The sequence below is a fragment of the Schistocerca serialis genome, chromosome 8 (genome assembly GCF_023864345.2).
Source record: "Schistocerca serialis cubense isolate TAMUIC-IGC-003099 chromosome 8, iqSchSeri2.2, whole genome shotgun sequence".
In the NCBI taxonomy this organism is placed as follows: domain Eukaryota; kingdom Metazoa; phylum Arthropoda; class Insecta; order Orthoptera; family Acrididae; genus Schistocerca; species Schistocerca serialis.
The window spans coordinates 325595819-325618016 of record NC_064645.1 but is presented as its reverse complement, the minus strand read 5'-3'; the positions used below and the strand labels follow the sequence as shown (position 1 = coordinate 325618016).

Genomic DNA, 22198 nt, shown 5'->3' with positions numbered 1-22198 from the left:
TCCTGAGAACCGACTACAACTTCTTCAGTGTGCAAAAATTCATTAGTAAATAATTTACGGATATTTAAAACTAGGGAGCGACTTCTCACCCATTCTGTAGATGGCTGCCATGCCAAGGACCAGAGTTCGGTTCCCAGTATTGCAAAGGATTTTTTCTTTATGAGAGGACTGACACGGTGTGCACTCAGCCTCGTAATGCCAACTGAGGAGCTACTTGGCCGAACAGTAGCGCCTCCACGGTCTGGGAAGTCTGCAAAACGGCCGGGAGATCGATGTGCTGACAACATACCGCATCCGCATGACACCGCAAAGCAGAGGACGACACGGCGGCCGGTCGGCGTCCCTTATCCCTTAAAGGCCTGGACGAAGAGCTCGCTTTCAGTGAGTAAAGCTAAATAAATATATTTGTAAATTTAGTATCCCTATCTAGAGCCGATGATTACGACGCTTTGTTGGTTTTGGGTTCACGACAAGAAGTTCTTTAATGCTAGTACTAAAATTTTATGAAACAAGTGTAGATAAAAGTATCGGATTAATTAAACAACAATACGAGTCTTTGATCTATCTATCTTTCGATATAGACTGTTCAGTCACATTAATGTAACTGTGTCAAAAACTGAATAACCACCTTGTGCAGTGCAGTCACATTTCAAACCTCTCTGCAGCATCTCGTACTGTGACGGTTTGAAAAACTGTTCATGATGATCCGCGATTCGCAACGAGTTTTGTCGGCATATGAACGTTGAAGGAGGTTGTAGCTCACAAACACTAAAATTTCGAGATCCACCTTTACTGTTGTTTCTAAAAAAACACACAACTCAGACCGACATAAGAATTCGGTGTTTCGACCCACAAGGCTACCTTTTAGAGAAAACTGATGCTAGGAACTGATAATTACTGGCGGTAAGAACCACTTACCTTGAACGGATCTCTGAAGTCTATTTCTTTGGTCTCTTTGAGGCCCAATGGGATCATGGGCATAACAGGTTCCAAGCTGAAAAACAAGAAACAATGCAGTTACAAAAAACTCTTTACTGTCAAACAATTCTCATTGAAAAGGGCAGATATCTAAAATTGATCCGTAAATCTTGAAGGCAATAACACTTTAACTGTCTTTGTAATGCACTCTAAAAATTTAATGTGAATTTTGGTAATACTGCATTCTTCAGAACCTTTAATTTTCATTTTAATTATAATCTATGGTAAGAATGTGATGATCCCTTGCTTAGAAACTGAAGTTGTTCTGACTCCAGCGTTGCGTACTACACTATTTTAATAGCTCTATGGCTATGAAAAGGAAAGGAGTGTGGTAACGAAGTGAGAGATGGACATTTTAGGCAAATAAATGGATATAGAGGGCCAGATTCTGCGTGAAGAGGAGACATTACAGCTTCTTCGTAGAAAATTAAAATTGCAAGTGAAAAATTGCTTCCGGGTGCAATTTTGCGAAAGAACTGCTCACAATTTACATCTTAATTAGAACTTTTAATAAGTTCCACAGGGAACGAGATAAGAAACTGTGATTTAGGATTTCTTCAGTATCCCTGAAGTAGGTCTGGTGAGTGTGGAAATAGCTCTTTCAATGAGATCACCAACTGAACTTTCGCTTCACTTCCAAAAACGTAGTGGGTGATGACTTTAGGCTTAGATCCGCTTTCCCCGAAACTGCAAATGAGCAAACAGCTGAAAACAAATAACTCTCACATTCACTCTGTTACTGCTGTCGTTCCGCTGAGTTGTCTGAAGCGTTCCCCCACCGGCTTCTTTTCTTTTTTGGGTGTGTGTCAACCTTAGTCTATTTCAACCGTCTCCAGTTTCAGACAGTTTCAATGTTTTTCAAGGCAGTGACGTCGATTAGACTACAATTAAAATAGTCTTTATTTACTTGGCTTCCTCGAGATTGTGTGTAATTAACTCGGCGATAATTAGTGTTTACGGGCGACACTGAGTTCACATGAATTTCATCCAAGCCGATATAATTTTAAATCGCTTTCTCCATATTCTACGTCTCGTCAAACTGATCACTTCAGTTCCCTTAAAAAATCCACGAATGTCTTTCGTTTGAAACTTTCAATGGGAATTTCACCAGAGACTTGGTAGAGGAAACACGCTGGCATTCAAAACAGACTAGTCGTCTCTGAATGAGTAAATACACGTCCTGTATGGTTCTAAAGGGGATCTTAGATCATTCTTCCTCCAAAATAGTGGCAATTTCAGGCAACGATGATGGAGGTGGACAGAAGACCACATACACTTTTCTCAATAGTAGACCATGAAAGATCAACACTACTGAGATCTGGTGGCTGTGGCGAACAGTGGATATATGCAGACAGTAGCTGTTCTCGGAAGAACAGATACCACTGATCACCGTGCAGCTTCTCTATAATAAATGATAATTAACTGAAACCCTCAGCTGCCGACAAGTGTTGATATACCTCGATAGAGACAGCTGAAAATGTGTGCCCCGACCGGGACTCGAACCCAGGATCCCCTGCTTACATGGTAGACGTCCATCGAGGTATATCAGCAACACCTGTCTGCAGCTGAAGGTTTCAATTAATTATTATTTATTCTAGAGAAGCTGCACGGTCATCAACGGTATCTGTTCTTTCGAGAACAGTTACTCTCTTCATATATAGTTAAATAGCTACCCGGCCATTGACCTTCGTCAGTGCGAATGCTCACAGGTTGCCGTAACTCTTACGGGAATCGTCACCTTAGTGTGCGCGAGTAATGAGTGGATGGGCAAATATCTATTACGAACATATCGTATGTAGATTTTGGACAGTTGGGAATGTGGGTCCCAAGGGAAGCGTGCAAGGGATAAGTCCCTGCAGTCGCGCTATTCATCTGTGTCCTCGGTGGCTCAGATGGATAGAGCGTCTGCCATGTAAGCAGGAGATCCCGGGTTCGAGTCCCGGTCGGGGCACACATTTTCAGCTGTCCCCATCGACGTATAACAACAACACCTGTCAGCAGCTGAGGGTTTCAAATAATTATCATTTGAACAGTGCATAAGCGGTAATTCATCCTCATATTCACAAAACCAATCCTGGAAGATTGGAACAGTGTGGACAGGAATCCTGTTGTCTTTGAACACAGCATCACCACTGGGAAACAAACGCTGTACTATAGGATCGACTTTATCAGCCAAAAGGGTCACATTATTCTTGGCAGTAATGCGACCTTGTATAGATATAACCATGGGGACACCACGATGTGGCTGTCCAAATCATCACCGAACCACCACAAATTTCACTCTTGGGACGTAAACTAGGCCACACGTTGTTGACAGTATGAAAGAAGACTCATCCCACCATGTGTCTTTCTTCCGTTGCTCCACAGTCCAGTTTTAATGGCTTCGTCACCAAGTTTCCCTATTAGGGTACTTGCATCACTGATGAGTGGTTTTGGAAATCCAGCTCGCTAGTACTTACTTTCTTGTCGAGCTCCCTTGTGTTTTGATACTAACAGGGTTCGCGAGAGCGACATTCACTCTTCCAGTGATTTTTGCAGCTGTCGTTTCCTTTTTTGCTCGTCGTAATCCTCTTCAGTGATTATCTTTCACGATCACTCATTATACACTGACGCCTGCGGTTGTGACTTCGCGATAATGTTTTTCCGTCTTCTCGGTATGCAATATAAGTCTTCCGTATGGTGCCTCTTTAAATACCGAATACTTCGGCTCCCTTTGTTGCAGGAGCACCCAATATACGAACACTAACAATCTGTCCACGTTCGAATCCTAACAATCTATCCACGTTCGAATCCATCTAGTTCCGATACAATGTACTCAAAACTACACCGGACACTGTTGTGACCACGACTGTCTTTCGTGGTCAAACACAACAGCGCAACCATTAGGCTTGGCTAGTATCTGAATTTATGTTCAAGCACGCATTTCTCGCAGTATTCACATATTTTCGTGCAAACCCTATGTCATTAATTCACCTGTTATGTCGCAATAACTTTTCTTTCATTTTCATTTGCGTCTCAGATCTGCCTCTGAAGCCATTTATGTCTCTCCCAAGTATTCACAAAACACATGTCTAAATTTGTTAAACTAGCAATGTTAACTAGTTGAGGACTTCACGGAATAAAGTAACCTAACCACACTTTCCTGGATAAGGCAGGAGGGAGTAAATCTCAATTACGAAAGGTTCAATGAACACACTGCCAGGCACTGAAGGGTGAACAGCGGAGTAGTCATGTAGATGTAGCAAAGCTACGCCAACGCAGCAAATAGATAAAAAGGGACTATACAGGTCTGAAAACGAGATACCGAAAGTTTCAAAGCAGGAATGGCTAGAATAGAAATGCAAGGCAGTAGGGGCATGCATGACCCTGGGTAAGATACATGCAGGGTAAAAGAATTAAAAAGACCTTTCGAGAAAAGACACGCATTTGAATTTATATTAAGAGCTCAGACGGCAAAGCCGTACTAAGCAAAGAAGGGAAGGCTCAAACAAAAAGAGAGCCTGCATAAGGGAAACAAACTTAAAGACAATATAATAGAAAGAAAACTGGAAGTACATGAAGATGAGAGCGGAGATTTAGCACTGTGAGAAGAATTTGACAGAGCTCTGAAGCACCTAAGTCGAGACAAGTTCCTCAGAGTAGAAGACATTCCGTCATAATTTTTGTGCGTCTTTGGTACGTCCAATCATTCCATCTGTTGCGCAAGTTATACGAGACAGCTCACAGCTCAAGAAGAATATAATAATTCCAATTACAAAGAAATCAAGTCTGACATGTGAATATTAAAGAACTATCAGTTTAATGACTCGTGGAAAAACTGGTAGTAGCCAGCCGGGGAAAGATCAGTTTGGGTTACAGAGCAATCTACGAACGCGCGAGATAAAACTGGACCTACAAGTCATTTCATAAGGTTAAAGAGAGTCAAACGACGTTCATAGCACTTACAGATTTAGAAAAAGTTTTTGACAATGCTGACTGGAATACAAACTTTGAAATTCTTAATACAGCAGAGGTACAACACAGAGAGAGCAAAGGTCTCTATATCTTGTACAGAAATCAGAATCAAGTTTTTAAATTTTGAGGGCACGAAAGGGAAACGATAGTTGAAATGGGGTTCAAAATGGTTCAAATGGCTCTGGGCACTATGGGACTTAACATCTGTGGTCATCAGTCCCCTAGAACTTAGAACTAGTTAAACCTAACTAACCTAAGGACATCACACACACCCATGCACGAGGCAGGATTCGTACATGTGACCGTAGCGGTCACGCGGTTCCAGATTGAAGCGCCTAGAACCGCACGACCACACCGGGCGGCTGAAATGGAGTAAGTTGTGTCTTCCAGATGTGAACCTGTACGCTGAACAAGCAGAAAGAAAACAAAGGATGAATCTGGAGAGTGAACTGTTCAGGGAGAAGAAATAAAAACTTGGGGTTTGGCGATGACATAATTTTGTAAGGGACAGCAAAGGACTTGCAAGAGCAATTGGACAGAACGAATAGTGTCTTGGACAGTTTATAAGAACAAAAGTGTATGTACTCGAACTGAATCAGGTAATGCTGATATAATTGTATTAAGAAATGAGACACTGATAATAATGAAGGAGTTCTGCTCTTTACTCAGCAAAAAAACTGACTATGGCCGTAAGAGAGAGGATATAAAATGTAGACTTCAACAGCAAGAAAAGGTTCCTTAAGAAGAGAAATTTTTTACATCTAATTTAAATTTAGGCGTTAAAAAGCCTTTTCTGAAGGTATGTCTCCGGAGTGTAGCCTTTTATGGAAGTGAAAGGTGAACGGTAAGCAGTTCAGACAAGGCGAGAATATAAGATTTTGAAACGTGGTGCTACAAGGCAATGCTGTATGTTATAGGTAGACAGATAGATCTAAAAACTAATTGTGAGGTTACTTAACCGAAATGTGGAAAAGAAAATTTGGCGCAACTCGACTAAAAGAATGATTCGTCGATACACCGCATCCTGATGCATCAACAAATCGTCAAGTTGCTAACTGAAGGAAACATGTGGAGTAAAAATTGTAAGAATGAAGGTCACACAAACATACTTTACCTTTAGCGTACCGGACCATATTTAGGAACATGCCCTTTAGCGTTTCCTATCCTAAAAAAATTAAAACTGAAGTGCTGACACTGTGAAGAGGAATTGAACGAGTAGTGGTAGTTGCGCAAAAGCGTGAGAGAAAAAACATAAAAATGATTGGGGTGTTATTTTTATAGTCTGTCAGACGAGCAAAACAAAGTCCGCCACTGGATCTCGTCTGCTAACAACATTCATGGTATTCTCCCATTCGTCGCGGTCGGTGATGCCAACTTCGCAATGCCTTTCAGCCAGTGAAAGGGCGTACGTCAATGATCAATTGCTTTGCAAGGAATTACCTTCCTTTTAATCGCGGTGGTCGTCAACTAAATGCACACTGACAGTTCACGAAGCGCTAAGTGCTAATCCATTACACCACACAAACGTGACGCAATGTAATAGACGTATCCGGTGTATTTGCCGTTTATTGCGAGCCACAATCTAGCACGTTCTTCGCTGCGAAACACGTTCTCTCCTAGCAAAACAGCAAGTCGGCAAGTATCTGAATGACAAGGTAATGTCGCAGGATAAACGCAGTAATTTGATGCCGCGGAAGGGCAAGTTATGGACTCGTACTAACATGAGTTCGATTTCAATATTTTTATGATTCTACAACGGTCATTAAAGGCTATGACAAGTAACAGTTACACATTACTGGAAGCACTGTTTGAAGCTAAAAAATTTCTGAACTCCATCTCTGGCAGCCTGTCTTCTTTCTGTTAAATTTATTTGGTCTTCTGTCAAGTACCTTGTTTTGTTAGCCTCTTCTCATCCACCCAGAACAGAATATACCTGTAAATTTTCTTCCTTCCTTTTCTAGATGACTCGATTAATCCTTCATTTTCCTGGTACAGTTTCCCATTTTCCTCGTAATCTCTACTGTCCACCCATGACCATTGGACTCATTATCTTGCAGAGGATCTCACTCGAATTTCTCCCCTTTCTTACATGCTACATAGCTGTCATTCAGAAGCATCCACTAGTCCATAAACACTGTTTTATCACCGTGTTGCACTGTATAAATATTGCTCGCCTTGAAGAATAATTTCCTCTTGTGTAAAGCACGTGTCCTGCGAAAAGCATGGCCCATCTTCTCTCGTCCGATGTTGTTGGCATCTTTTCAGCTGTACCATTTCCCGGAGATATTAAAAGCAGTCATCTCTTTGTGTACATCCACTCGCTGTCTTCAGTTTCTGAGTCTCCTTTCTTCTTCTTCTTCTTCTTCTTCTTCTTCCGCCGACTACGGCTTTTAGTGTTGGCAATTTTAGGATATTCACCTGGTCTGTAGCCGTGTCAGTATTTCTAGACAGGATCGCGGGACAGTCACCGAATGCAAACCAGTTCACTTCGATACAGCTTTTTCCTGTCCAACTCTTTTGCCCATTTGTGGTGGAGACGGGGTGAGGGGAAGAGGATCATCTCCAAAATATAGTTGACGCGAATCGCAGACGATCCTCACTCTGTCTTATCTATGTTTAAGCGCCAAACTCCTCTGAGAGTTTCTCTTTTTACCTTCGAAAGGCGCCACCATTAACGTCTGCTTGACAATTTCCGTCCTTTTGCCTATTTAACAAATAAAATGAAAATTTATGATACTTATGTAGTATCCTTGGGCAACAGAAGAGAAACTGAAATTAAATGATGAAAGGAGAAAATATAAAAATGCAGTAAATGAAGCAGGCAAAAAGGAATACAAACGTCTCAAAAATGAGATCGACAGGAAGTGCAAAATGGCTAAGCAGGGATGGCTAGAGGACAAATGTAAGGCTTATCTCTCGAGGGGTAAGATAGATACTGCCTACAGGAAAATTAAAGGGACCTTTGGAGAAAAGAAAACCACTTGTATGAAAATCAAGAGCTCAGAAGGAAACCCAGTTCGAAGCAAAGAAGGGAAAGCAGAAAGATGGTAGTACATAGAGGGCGATGTACTGGAGGGCAATATTAAAGAAATGGACGACGACGTGGATGAAGATGAAATGGGAGATATGATACTGCGTGAAGAGTTTGACAGAGCACTGAAAGACCTGAGTCGAAACAAGGCCCCGGCAGTAGACAACATTCCATTAGAACTACTGACAGCCTTGGGAGAGCCAGTCCTGACAAAACTCTACCATCTGGTGAGCAAGATGTATGAGACAGGCGAAATACCCACAGACTTCAAGAAGAATATAATAATTCCAATCCCAAAGAAAGCAGGTATTGACAGGTGTGACAATTACCGGACTATCAGTTTAATAAGCCACGGCTGCAAAATACTAACACGAATTCCTTACAGACGAATAGGAAAACAGGTAGAGACCAACCTCGGGGAGGATCAGTTTGGATTCCGTAGAAAGGTTGAAACACATGAGGCAATACAGACGCTACGATTTATCTTAGAAGCTAGATTAAGGAAATGCAAACCTACGTTTCTAAACTTTGTAGATTTACAGAAAGCTTTTGACAATGTTGACTGGAATATTCTCTTTCAAATTCTGGAGGTGGCAGGGGTCAAGTACAGGGATCGAAAGGCTATTTACAATTTGTACAGAAACCAGACGGCAGTTTTAAGAGTCGAGGGCCATGAAAGGGAAGCAGTGGTTGGGAAGAGAGAGAGACAGGGTTGTAGCCTCTCCCCGATGCTATTCAATCTGTATATTGAGCAAGCAGTAAAGGAAACAAGAGAAAAATTTGGAGTAGGAAATAAAAACTTTGAGGTTCGCCGATGACTTTGTAATTCTGTCACAGACAGCAAAGTAACTAGAAGAGCAGTTAAACGGAATGGACAGTGTCTTGAAAGGAGGATGTAAGGTGAACATCAAGAAAAGCAAAACTAGGATACTGGAATGCAGTCGAATTAAATCGGGTGAGGCTGACGGTATTAGATTAGGAAATGACACACTTAAAGTAGTAAAGGAGTTTTGCTATTTGAGGAGCAAAATAACTGATCATGGTCGACGTAGAGAGGATATAAAATGTAGACTGGCAATGGCAAGCAAACCGTTTCTGAAGAAGAGAAATTTGTTAACATCGAGTATAGATTTAAGTGTCAGGAAGTCTTTTCTGAAAGTATTTTTAGGAACCTAGCCATGTGTGGAAGTGAAACTTACATGATAAATAGTTTAGACAAAAAGAGAATAGAAGCTTTCGAAATGAGGTGCTACAGAAGAATGCCGGAGATTAGATGGATAGATCACGTAATTAATGAAGAGGTACTGAATAAAATTGGGAGAAGAGGAATTTGTGGCACAACTTGACTAGAAGAATGGATCGGTTGGTAGGACATGTTCTGAGGCATCTAGGGATCACCAATTTAGTATTGGAGGTCAGCGTGGAGGGTAAAAATCATAGAGGGAGACCAAGAGATGAATACACTAAGCAGATTCAGAAGGATGTAGGGTGCGGTAGGTACTTCGAGATGATGAAGGTTGCACAGGATAGGGTAGCATGGAGAGCTGGATCAAACCAGTCTCTGGACTGAAGACCCCAATAACAACATGTAGTATTGATACTGAACTCACTCAGTGCAGAGCGTATGCCACATTAGTTGCGTGTGACAAGTGGAAATTGTGACACTTAAGGCGGAAGGCGGATTCTGCTACTGGTTAACACTCTGGACTCGCACTGTGGAGGACGACGGGTCAAATTCGCGCCCGGTCATCCAGATTTGGGTTTTCCGTGATTTTCTTAAATCGCTCCAGAAAAATGCCGGGATGGTTTCTCTGAAAGGGCATATCGATTTCCTTACTCATTCTCGACACAATCCCCGCTTGCGCTCCGACTCTGCGTAAATCTACAGCGATGGGACATTAAAACCTCATCTTCCTGTCTTCCTTCCCCCGGGTCTCTACATTTTAATGGGAACGATAAAGAGGAAAGTAATTCCATTTCCGAAACTATGGGGCTGTGAAAAGGTCAAAGTGCCTGCTGCATCCTTTTTCATTGTAATATTGAATCTGTCACGGAAGAGCTCTAGCGGAATTTGAAAGGAAAGGTGAGGGAAGAAATCGGAGGAAAGTTACAGCTTTAAACCGGTCCGGGCGGCGCGCATTGATGTTGTTGTTATTGTTGAGGATGATGATTATTCCGCGCTGTCGTTGTCGTTGTCTTCAAATCGGGAACTGGTTTGATGCAGTTCTCCATGCTAGTCCATCTATCGTTAGTTTCTTCGTCACTGGTTAATTGCTGCAACCTAAATCCATTTGTAACTGCTTATTATAGTCAAACCACTAGTTCTTCTCTTGAAGCATCCCTCTATTACCAAACTGAAGATTCCTTCATGCTTCAGAATGCGTCGTATCAACCGATGGCTTCTTTTAGTCAAGTTGCGCCACAAATTACTTTTCCCTCCAATTCCATTAAACGTTAGTTATTCCATCTACGTGTCTTATCTTTAGCATTCTTCTGTACTGCTGTATTTGAACACTGTAAGGCAAATATTACTGCCTTGCTTCTCTTGAGACAGCTGACAGCTCCCACAAAATGAGGAAAGGAAAAACAGTTATCGCTTATTATATTTTCGCTGTTCATGCAGCGAAACTTTGGCTTAAGATATGAGGGCTCAATTTATTACTTCTTTACTACGAACTCTATTCGCGGTGTAGTTTGTTGACAGTATCCACGTATACCACTGAATGTACCCGCAAAATTATGTCACTGCATGACATACAGCTCTGGAGGTAATAACTCGTAAACATTTACATGCACGAAAAAACTAGCTTCTGCTTAACATGGCACGCAGCAAAATATGAAGATCAGGAATGATGTTTTAATTTATTATTTCTGTAATAATATCTCTATCGCAATACACTCTGCAGACATTATGTACGTGCATCACTAAATTTACCTGCAGAATTATGTCGCTGTACAACACATGAAATCATAAACACTGAGATGTGCGAAAAACTTGTTTTTGCTTAAAATGGAGCGCAGATTACCTAGACTATATTCATCCAGAGATTCGTAATGGGAGAGCTTAGAGGCTTCCAGTTTCAAACCTTTTCTAAACTTTTCCTCGCTTACATACTTAACGTCGAACACTTCAAACATTAAGTCATACGTATAGTAATCTGACGTCTGATGCTGTTTTATACATGGGAATTCGATTCTTTACAGAGGTTTACCTGTCACGGCGTAATCGGCAAACCTCTAAGTATTTAATTCTTCCTTTTGAAATGTAGCTGCGCGGGATTAGCCGAGCGGTATGGGGCGCTGCATTCCTGGACTGTGCGGCTGGTCCCGGCGGAGGTTCGAGTCCTCCCTCGGGCATGGGTGTGTGTGTGTGTGTGTGTGTGTGTGTGTGTGTGTGTGTGTGTGTGTTTGTCCTTAGGATAATTTAGGTTAAGTAGTGTGTAAGCTTAGGGGCTGACGACCTTAGCAGTTAAGTCCCATAAGATTTCACAAACTTTTTTTTTTAAATGTAACTCCCTTCCGAAATTTCTCATTTATTTCCTTTCTTGCCTGCTCCATGTACAGGTTGATAAACACCGGGGAGAAACTACATATCTGCCTCGCACCCTTCTGTTCCATGTCATTCGATCTTAAATCTGCGTTCTGGTTTCTGTCCGAGCGGTACATGATCTTCCTCTCCCTGTATTTTATCCCTGTCACCTTCAGAATTTCAGAAAATGTATTACAGTCAACTCTGTCAAAAGCTTTCTCTAAACCTGCATATACTTTGTTTAGGTATTTTGCGAACCTGGCTTATTAAAGGTGATAGTTCCGTAATAATCATTCCCGGCAGCGCCTACTTTGCGTCACTTCATAAAAAGTGTCAAAGCCAGAATCGCCGTTACTCAAAAATGACAGGAACGCTCAGTCGAAGCAACAAACTTCGTATGAACATATTCTGCCGTATTCTGAATGGTTTCAGAGACAGAACACCTGATTTTTTTAAAAGTTTTTTTGAATAACTCGGAAACCTCGGTCTCTCAACGAAAGCATGTCACAGTACAGAATTGAACTACACTGAATTTCCTACAAAAGGGTCCTGATCATATTTTATCTGTGAGTAACAGTCTGCGCGAAGACAGCCATAGAATAATAAGAATCTCGCGCGATGTGCAAGCATTGTAGCTTAGGTCGTTTTTGTAAGCCAGTTTCCGTTCCTGTCAATCCCGGCATACTGACCATTTCTCCGGGGGCACCCTATACAATACTGACAATAATGACTAATCATGAGCACTGCAGCTTTCAATAGCGACATATGCAGTTATACTTAAGTTAACAAGTTCAATAATAATGCAGACTGTTTTCTCGACATCGTCATGAATCATGGTGTCTGTTCTGTTCAGATAGCAATTCCTAACTGATCGTGATATCTCCTATCAGTTCGTTTGTATTTCTTCATTCGGAAGAGGTGTTCGAACCCCCATACTGCTAAACTCACACAATTGGGAAACTTATTATTTGTAATGAACACCTATAACTATATAAATAATATGTCAATCTTTGGGAACAGTGCGCACCTGTTATTAAAATACTGGCACACTCCCAAAGTCTCTGGACTCCAAAAATAAAATAAATATTACGTCACATCACACACAGTAGCTTTTACCCTCAAGAACTGTGATAAACCCAGAACTTGTATAAGAATATAATTGTGAAGGAAGACAGCATGTCACTAAACTAGTTTTCTTTATCTTTATGGATATGACAACGGTGCGTTAACGCTTGGAAGCGTGAGCACTGTAGTTTACTTCGAAAGCGCAAGGATGTTGATTTTTAATTACCACGTATTCAGTGTTTTTCGAAATATCTGTATAAATAAAAATGTAAATGTTCGTTTACACAAAATCATAAACTGCCGAAAGTTCTTCACCGATTGCCTGCAAGGTTGCACCTGAATACAAGCATGTTTTACTCGCCAGTTTTTTAAAAATACATATAATATGTAAATAAATATACAATACATGAAGTGGAAACGTTATTACCATAAATCTCTAAAACTTCTTTACTTCCTTCTTTTACAAAGTAATCTAATGAAAATGGGGGCGGAAAATCTATATAATTTTCAATGCATATAATATATAAATATATAATAAATAGCAGCGAAGCCATAAAGAAAACAGTGAAGTTGTGGTTATGGCTTATGATCTGAAGACTACTACAGTATCTGAATTTGCAGTAACAGTAAACAAGATCATTGAGAGGGGGGAAGAGGAGATGGACAGAGGAATGGGAGGAGATGGACACAGAAAGCGGAAAGGAGGAAATGGACAGATAGGGGGAGAAGAATATAAAAAGGGAGGACGACGACGAGATGGACAAAGAAAGAGGAGAGAGAGAGAAAGAGATCAGGACGTATATTCAATTCCCATACATACTAGAAACGTGTGCTTTCTTTTTTCTTTCTATTCCATTTAACTAGACAGCCAAAGCAACTCGTGGCTGGCATCAGCTAGTGTTACAAAAATATGTTTAAAATCTGACCCCACGAGTCCACATGTCCGCAGGTATCTAAACAGTGCCCTATTTCGCTACAGGATGTATTACTGATCAAAACTAGAAGCAGTTCTATACTCACATGTCTGGGAATAAATACTATTTGAGACAGTGGCCATTCTGTCCTACAATAGCCATGGTAACACTACACATGAGGTGCTCAGTCTGGTTACCACACACTATTACACATCCTTCAGCCGCCCTCAGAGAGCCACCAACTTGTGCGAACACACATTCCTTTAACGTGTGCACATTTGTGACTGAAACCCAGAGTACAGTCGTGTGAACGAGGAGGCTACAGTTCTTGATCTAGGTTTATTTTCCGAAATAGAGGGAGTTGTCATTCGTATAGAAACTGACCTATTAACTTTTGCCATAAAGGGCACGGCCCTTTCGGTCTAATCATCTCCCAATTCAGGCCTTATCATATACTAAAGTGCATATGATGCACGGCTTTCGTGATCGCTGGAGGAATTGCATCTGTCCACGCAACTAATAAGAACATCAGGAAGCTAGCGGCCAATAATTAAACTTACCGCTCAACCCTCTCTACAGTTTATCCGGCAATACGATGGTGGTTTTATAAGGCTGGTAAATGGTTCAAATGGCTCTGAGCACTATGGGACTCAACTGCTGAGGTCATTAGTCCCCTAGAACTTAGAACTAGTTAAACCTAACTAACCTAAGGACATCACTAACATCCATGCCCGAGGCAGGATTCGAACCTGCGACCGTAGCGGTCGCGCGGTTCCAGACTGCAGCGCCTTTAACCGCGCGGCCACTTCGGCCGGCAAGGCTGGTAAAGAAGCAAGATAAAGTTTACAAAACAAACAATTCACCTCGACTGTTTTCTTCGAGAGATGTGCATTTAGTCCAGCAATCCTCCAGCTTTTTCATCCTACTGGAAAAATAGTTTCTCTCAGAGTGCAAAATACTCGTTAACCGCAACTATCACTTCCTCATTTGATGAAAATTTCTTCTCAGCGTAAGTTTCAAATCAGGAGAAGTCACTTGGGGCCACGTCTAATGAACACGGTAGTGATAACCTCTAAGCCCAATTCATGCTCGCTCTCTATTGTTGTCGCTGATGTGTGGGACGCTTGTCATCCTGGTGAAACGGGGCTTTTTAGCGTGTCAGTTTTGGTCTTTTTGTAGCCAACTCAGGTTTCAAACGATCCACTGACAAAATGGTCTTTCCCTTCTTCCATGCACTTTCACCAGCCTTTGTCCATTACTTTTGACTGCCGTTTTGTTTCTGGTGTTAACTGATGGAGTCAGGTTTCATCAATTGTCACAAATACGCGCAAAAACTCTTGCGGATTGCGACTGAACATTGCCAGATAGTGTTTTGAAATGTTATGCAGGATGCGCTTTTGGTCGACTGGGCAATCGCAGCACCCACCTCGAAACAGTTTCTTCATAGCCAATTCTCTGCGCAGCATATTATGCACTCGCTCAGATGAGATGCCTAAAGTCTCAGCGATCTCATGAATTTTTATTCGGCTGTGCCCCACTGCCATACCACGGATCTTGGCAGTGGTTTCCTTTGTGGCGACTTCAATTGGACGACTGGGGTGTGCTTTGTTTATGATGCTTGTGCGACAATGTTTACAAGCGTCATCTTTAGCCATCGTCTGTAGCCATCGCCTGTAGCCATCGTCTTTAGCCATCGTCTTCAGCGATGAACAGAATCAGCGCCGGCCGCTGTGGTCGAGCGGTTCTAGGCGCTTCAGTCAGGAGGTGCGCGGCTGCTACGGTCGCAGGTTTGGATCCTGCTTCGGGCATGGATGTGTGTGATGTCCTTAGGTTAGTTAGGTTTAAGTAGTTCTTAAACTAGGGGACTGATGTCCTCAGATGTTAAGTCCCATAGTGCTTAGAGCCAAGTGAACCATTTTTTAACAGAATCAGCGTGAACTTTATGTAATTATGTTTTGATATTTGTGAGGCAGTCCAACCGTTCAAATGAAAATGTTTAATAACAGCACGAAAATCTGTGTTCTTCATTTTCAATAGATAGACTCTTCAATTCAGATGGCTGTCAACAATAACCTGTAAACTGTACATTGTTGTAATGCTTTATACTATTCTTGGAATAATAAGCTTACCAACCATGAAAACGTAATAAAAATGTTCCATTCTTTCATGGAAATTTAGGAGATATCGAACTGAAGGCCAAGTGAACGACATTAGTGTCCTATCGGAAGATTATCGTTCTACCAATATATGGGAAAAAACATGTACAAGCATTTACCTGTCATTCTGGTAGATCTCCACAGAGCTATTGAGTTCCGCCAGTTGCTCCTTGAGCAGCTGCAGATTCGAGTTGACGAAGCTCAGTTCGAGGGCTACCGTCTCCCTGAGCTTGCGGTTCGTTGTGGCCCTGTAAAAGAAAGAGTAATTGTTTCATTCACCCATACGGATAATAAGAGTCATATACAATATTTAATCTCATTTTACCACTTTGCTTTCTTTACAAAAGCAAATGTGCTGATAAAAATATAAATCATGATAACACTTGACCGTGAAGAAAAACCTAATTACTGTTACAACAGACAAAAACAAACAAAAATACTAGTGCTAGAAGCAAATCAAAAATCAACTTCAGAATATCCTTGCGATAGCTATACAGTGTATCCCAGGAGGAATGCTCGGTACTGATGGATACGATAGGAACGATTTGGTGAAAACGTCTAGTACACATGGCATACCTCGAGAGGACGAGCATTTTTTTCCCATCTTTGCAACTGTGAAACACGTCTCTTCTACTGAAGAAGTGCCCACAGCTCTTAAGATATGTATTATTATAGTTTTATTTTGAAGGTACTTGTGTAACTGGCACGATACGAATTTAATCTACAAAAAATTTTTTCACGCCATGTAACTGTATGAGTCCTCATAGTATCGAAGTTCTTGTATACTTTCGACGACAACAGGATTTAATACCAGCGAGATATTCAACATATATATCTGGGACACCAGAGAGGCAGAGGCAGACGAAGGAGAGACGAGGTGATGGAGAAGGGAGGGGAGATGAGAGGAAGTGGAGGAAAGGAAGTGGAGGAAAGGAAGTGGAGGAAAGGAAGTGGAGGAAAGGAAGTGGAGGAAAGGAAGTGGAGGAAAGGAAGTGGAGGAAAGGAAGTGGAGGAAAGGAAGTGGAGGAAAGGAAGTGGAGGAAAGGAAGTGGAGGAAAGGAAGTGGAGGAAAGGAAGTGGAGGAAAGGAAGTGGAGGAAAGGAAGTGGAGGAAAGGAAGTGGAGGAAAGGAAGTGGAGGAAAGGAAGTGGAGGAAAGGAAGTGGAGGAAAGGAAGTGGAGGAAAGGAAGTGGAGAAGAGGAGAAGAGAGGAGAGCTCAGGAAGAGGGGAGTAGTGGAGAAGGGAGGACTACAAAAACATGGAAATGGGCATATGACATCGTTGGTCGGGGGGCCCCATCCAGGGAAGTTCAGTCGCTAAGTGCAAGTCTTATTTCAGTCGACGCCACATTGCGCAACTTGCACGCAGGTGATCAGGATGAAATGACGATGAGGACAACATAATACCCAGTCCCCAAGCGGAGAAAACCTCCAACCCGACCGGGAATCGAACCCGGGCCCGCGTGCATGGAAGGCGAGCACTTTGCCACCCAGCTAAGCAGGCGGACGGAAAGGACTACAATCTTGTTATAACGCCTGATTTGGCAAATTCCTGCGTCTTACAGAGAGACCAATGGAGGGCAGCCTTAGGATCAGACTGGTGGCTAAACTTCAAGAACTCTTAAAATGTTTCTACTGAAAACTAATCTTAGGAACAAAACAGCACTCATGGCGGCAGAAGTATGATCTAGGACACTTGTAACGTGAAACACGAAGACAACAGACAGATAAACTTCCGTAAAAACCGCTTGTCGCCTAGCGAACCACACTGGCAGATATACAACGACGCCTCTTTCGACGCAGTTTTTCCTCTGTGAACCGGCTCGCCGACGGCCTACAAGGCTTCTAATTGCAACGGCACGGCGCGCCCTCTGGCCCTCGTAATTCTCTGCACGGAGCCTGGTGAGAAATGCTTCTTGTAGGTCTCCGTGTAGATACCAAAGGCGCCGCGCTCAAACTGGAGCTCGTTTGGCCGGCTTATCAGCACATGAAGTCCAGCCACAAGAACCCTTCCCCACAGCAAGAAGATTGCAGATAATGCTACAAAGTAACAACTCTGTCGCAACTGGGCGCTTTCAGACTCCTTACTACTACAGAAGCGATAACACTTAAAACAATTCTTTCACTTCCTCCTCCTTCACTACAATTAAAATATAACGGAAAGAGGATATCGTTCGGAGCCACTGGGTGCAACGTCAGAAGAATACAGTGTGATGCAGAATTTGAGACTCCACAGTATAATCATGTCTGATCCTGTCCTGTGCGTCTTGAGCTGCTTACTCTCTTTAAAAGCATAATCTTACCACCACACAAAGCCATTTACAATAAACATTATTCATCACGTTGCCTCATTACACTGGCAAAAAAATGAACGTTTCCTTCATTTCAAGAGTCAAATGTCACTAATTTTGGGTAAAAAAAAAAAATGACGAAGTAGAAATTTTCTGAACTCTAGTTTTTGTGATTCACAATATTTGGAAATATTTTATTTTAGCGGATTAAGAGAAACGGTACATTTTAATTAAATATTTTTTTGTTTTGGTTTTGGGGCGCAAAACTGCTATGGTCATTAGCGCCCGGTCCGTGACTTAGGAAACAGTAAAAAACGAAAATGGAAACCAGCAGCAATGGGAACGAAACTCAAATAATTGGAGAAACTAAAAGCAGAAGGAAAGCTTAAAAATCCACTACAGAAAGGGGTTGGTTGTCCCCAAAAAGAGTTTCAAATGACTGACATCATCTCAGTGGCACTAAGAAACTCGAGAACGCGATCGGCCGAGCGCGTGTCATCTGCTAAAATGGACGATATATCAGGTGACAGCTGTTGACGGGCGCATAACGGAGTAAAATAGGGGCACTCAATTAAAAGGTGTCTTACCGTCCACAGCTGAGAGCAGTGGGGGAGGATCGCCGCTTAAAAGATGTCGATGGCTAAAAAGACAGTGCCCTATCCGGAGTCTAATTAAAATTACCTCCTCCCGACGACGCGTTCGGGAGGAAGAGGTCCAAGCACAGGGAAGAGCTTTCACGTCCCGTAATTTATTATGGGGAAGTGTCGACCAATGTGCGTGCCATAAAAGAACAACACGACGACATAAAACATTCCGTAGATCGGCGAAGGGAATCGATCGAATAGCTGACCGAAAAAGAGAGACTGCAGCCTTGTCCGCTATATCGGTCGTTAATTAAATGTGTCAACAACAATGAAAGTCCAGTTGAGCGTTTTTTTTAAATAAGCGTTATATTCCAAGAGTTCTAAATCGATGGAAAAACCCCTGGCATGTGGTAGGGTTCGCCGGCCGGAGTGGTCGAGCGGTTCTAGGCGCTACAGTCTGGAACCACGCGACCGCTACAGTCGCAGGTTCGAATCCTGCCTCGGGCATGGATGTGTGTGATGGCCTTAGGTAAGTTAGGTTTAAGTAGTTCTAAGTTCTAGGGGACTGATGACCTCAGAAGTTAAGTCCCATAGTGCTCAGAGCCATTTGAACCATTTGTGGTTGGGTTCGACTAGAACCTTGTGACGGCTTCATGAACTTTCCTCAGAAGTTATTTCCGGAGCATCGCTATAGAGAGACCAGCAGCAGTCTACAAGCATTGCTTCCTTCCACTGGCCCTGATACCTCTGTTCCACTATAGCAGTTTCCTGCTGGAACGCTTCCTCGTGTTCATCACAAGGAGGGAAAAGTCTACTTGGGAGTGGACAACATGGACGTTAAGGGACATGTTATATCCGTGTAGATGGCATTCTCGCAGTAGCACTGCCGCTAATTTAGAATAATTATGGTCCCTTTTGTTACCAAAAAATCGATGAGTAACTTCCTTGCAGGCTTCCCAAGTTTCCTTTTCTTTCTCCTTAAAAACGCTATCAAAACTCAGGATCATTTATAAGCTGGAAATTTATGGTCCAACAAAATACATCCCTTAATCTTTGCATTACTTAATGTACGAAATTTGTCTCCTAAGGCCTTTCCTTGGTTCACTGCTTTGACAAAATTTTTCATTAACCCCAGCTTTATGTGCAGCGGTCGAAGAGTAACATCTTTTGGGTCCACGAGAGGCTCGGAATGACATTTTACATGCCAGGGTTAAGATTTCTTGCAGTACTGTATGTTTGAATAGAAAATCTCATAACTCTACAATCCCAGATACATAAAATGCGGAAGTCGTTAGTGTAGCACAGTTGCATTCCTAAGAGAAGAGCCATGACTCTTAGATCGCCACATATTTTCCGTTTGTGTTCACCATATCTGATTGAGTCAGGAGGGTTTTCATATTTGTCGAAGTCTCCTTCCCATGAACTGCATGCCCGACATTAATAGAAGGAATACGATCGCCATTGTGAAGCAGTACAGCTTTCAAACTTCGCTCGGAGGAGTCTGAATAATCTCCACTCCATGGAATCTTAGTTTAAATTCAAAAGTTTCATCAAGCCATTGACAAGGAAGAAAAATAACGAAGCAGATTCCTCTGACGTTTGTAATGTGAGAACCTGACATGGTGGAGAAGTTCCACTGCTGTAATCTTAACCCTTAAAGTTCTGCTTTCTCCTTTGACATACCAAGGTCTCCAGTGAGATCTATGATTTCCGACTGACTCAGTCGGTGTGGTTTATTATATTTTCTCAAAATCAGTCATGTAATGTGTAAAGCTACCTGGGTTCTTCTTCCACACTGCCTTCATCTTCTATTTCCACTTCTATTTTCGGAGGTGGAGTGAAAACTGGTAAAGTGTCTGAATGTGGAATAGGTGAATAGCAGATGGAAGACACGGGAAATTAGCTGCTGTTTTTTCTTTCATTGATAATCCTTCCTTTATGGATGGAGTCAAGTAGAAATAGCAGTCATCTATATGGCTTGTAGGTGCTCGCCAAACCATAGCTACAGCAAAAACTACTCACACTTTTTTATTGCTCACTCATTCTCCTAGGACAAAAGCATAAGAGTCGAAACATATATGAGGAAACCATGACTTACCCCTACTTTCATACCTAAATAATACCAATAGGCACTCTTCACAAGACCAGTCAGATTCCGTTTCTGTGATGAAAAGTTTACTTCACCAGAAAAGCAACAAAAGTTAATAATTGGATTTAATCATTTTCGTGGCATTTTAATAAAGCTTACACCTTAGAAGACTCAAAATCTCAAACTCTACACTAACTACAACAGAAACGATATTTAACTTACACTCTCAGCAAAAATATATATGTTTATAACCAAACAGCTGAAGAGTATTGTGTTTTGTAAGGTAAAAAAGGTGTGTCAACTTCAAAAATAAAATTTCCCTCAAACAGAAAATGTAAACTCTAAAAAATGACTTGTTACTTTATCGGCGAAACAAGAGCTAATCGGTCATTTTTATGGTTATTTATGATTCTAGTAGGTGGAAATAATTAAGAATCAGCTATTTTTGAGCTCAAAACATTTTCATCGTTGACCAGTGTTGTGGTTGAACTGCCGCAATTTTCGGCAATGGTGATTTGGTGAATGCACATGTTCCGGTTGCTAGTTTTGTTCTGGGGTCCTAGTTATATGTCCAGCAATTGTCCATCGTAATTAGGTGGACAAGTAAGTCATCAGGACTGGCGTGATACAGCCGCAACATTTCCGCTATTGCTGACTGTTCTACGTTATATTTTATTACCAGTTCATTGCGATCGCTGCTGTTTCCAATGCTATTAAAGAGATACTTTTGAAATTATAAACCTTTTCTCCATCTGCATCGTTTGCATTTCGCTGCCCTTTATATTTTAGCGACAGAGGAAACAGACGTGTGAAAACTCTCATACGAGTTTAAAACAGAAAGAAAATAAGAATATAGGAAAAGAGACTGTTCGAATTTTTTACATTATAATGTGGTGAGTGAATAGGTATAATCTGTGTTTTCGACCCACATTTCATTCTAATGAACGTGCGTATTTTAATTTGCCTGTGTAACTGAATTTCACATGAAATGAATGTAATATAATTACTTACATATTTGCACCTGGAGTGGACGTAAGTAAGGGCGATGCATAACAAAGTATTTTTGTTGTACTTATCTTGTAATTTGCCCGAGTCGGGTAGCTGGTGATTCCTTCAAATTAAAACTCCAGGTCATACAATTTGCGGAGGTTTATTTGCTGATGATAACATTTTTCCAAAGTCATTGCAGAATACATCAAACTTCACATATAGCCTCTTTGACAATCCAACAGCTGACAGACTGACTTACTGACCGAAAAGACTTGACTACAGAGTGAACCCCTTAGGCGAACTGACGCTGCATTGCCGTGTTTGCTTATATATATATTCCAAACAATGAGTGTTCATTACTTCAATTATTACACCACCGTGAAATTAATAGTTACAACTAAAAGTTACAAATATACAAAAGGTTGACAATCAGGTTACTTACAGCATAAAATATTAGTTCATTACAGATGAGTTTTAGGTTAGAAATTGTACAATTTAAGACTGAAAATTAAGTATGACTTTTTTACAATAATGCGTTTCAGTAATTTAATAAATACAAATCAATTATCGATCGGAAAATATTGCTAACATTTAAGTAATATATATACACAAGTTGTTT

The 22198-nt window shown here is 41.5% G+C and overlaps 1 protein-coding gene and 1 non-coding gene across 3 annotated transcripts in view; one reads left to right on the top strand and one right to left on the bottom strand.

The window, feature by feature from the left end:
• LOC126416184 (rhophilin-2) overlaps positions 1–22198 on the bottom strand; it is a 461568-nt gene that overhangs the window by 53939 nt on the left and 385431 nt on the right. For both annotated transcript variants that reach the window (XM_050083765.1, XM_050083766.1), the window contains 2 exons: positions 15747–15875; positions 919–994 (listed from right to left, as the gene is read on the bottom strand). In XM_050083765.1, coding sequence (XP_049939722.1) covers positions 919–994; positions 15747–15875 — 205 coding nt within the window. The remainder of the gene's footprint in view (positions 1–918; positions 995–15746; positions 15876–22198) is intronic.
• On the top strand, positions 2856–2929 carry Trnat-ugu (transfer RNA threonine (anticodon UGU)). The gene has a single exon. It is a non-coding gene; the product is annotated as a tRNA-Thr (tRNA).